Consider the following 499-nt stretch of genomic DNA (forward strand, 5'->3'; position numbering starts at 1 on the left):
GGCCCCCCCCCCTCCCCCCCTGGGGGCCCCCCACTTGGGGGGCCCCCTTCTCGCGTTTCATCTACATGTACAGACACCCCAGAATAGGGGGGGGCCCCCCGTACATATCTCAGCCATGGGGCCCCCGACGAGTTGCTGAGGTGTACCCTAACGAGAGGAGACTCTGTCTCCTTTGTGTCTCCTCTTTCCTTCTGCTACAGACGGAATGAAGAAGGGGGGGGGCCCCCAGGGGGGCCCCCTGGGGGCCCCTGCCGGGGGCCCCACGCCCCTGGCACACCCACAGGCCCCTGGGGCCCCGTTGCAACGGGGCCCCCTGGGTACTGGGGGGCCCCCGGATGCCCTCCAGGCACTTGGTGGGGGCCCCCTGTGCCTAGATGCTTACGCTGGTCTGTGGGGGCCCCCGGGGCCCCCGCACGCTGCATGGTGGCTGTTGCTGTAGGGGCCCCCAAGGGGGCCCCCAAGGGGGCCCCCGCTACGCTGCTGCTGATAGCGGACATAT

General features: G+C 70.3%; 1 protein-coding gene across 1 annotated transcript in view; it reads right to left on the bottom strand.

Moving 5' to 3' along the window:
* Positions 1-194: 194 nt before the first annotated feature.
* The window catches only part of EMH_0094380 (uncharacterized protein), a gene marked incomplete at both ends in the record, with an annotated part of 1215 nt that continues 910 nt past the window's right edge, over positions 195-499 (bottom strand). The window contains one exon of the mRNA XM_013502091.1: positions 195-497. Coding sequence (XP_013357545.1) covers positions 195-497 — 303 coding nt within the window. The remainder of the gene's footprint in view (positions 498-499) is intronic.

This window comes from Eimeria mitis, genomic scaffold (genome assembly GCF_000499745.2).
Source record: "Eimeria mitis Houghton genomic scaffold, Emh_scaff8265, whole genome shotgun sequence".
NCBI classification, from domain to species: Eukaryota; Apicomplexa; class Conoidasida; order Eucoccidiorida; family Eimeriidae; genus Eimeria; species Eimeria mitis.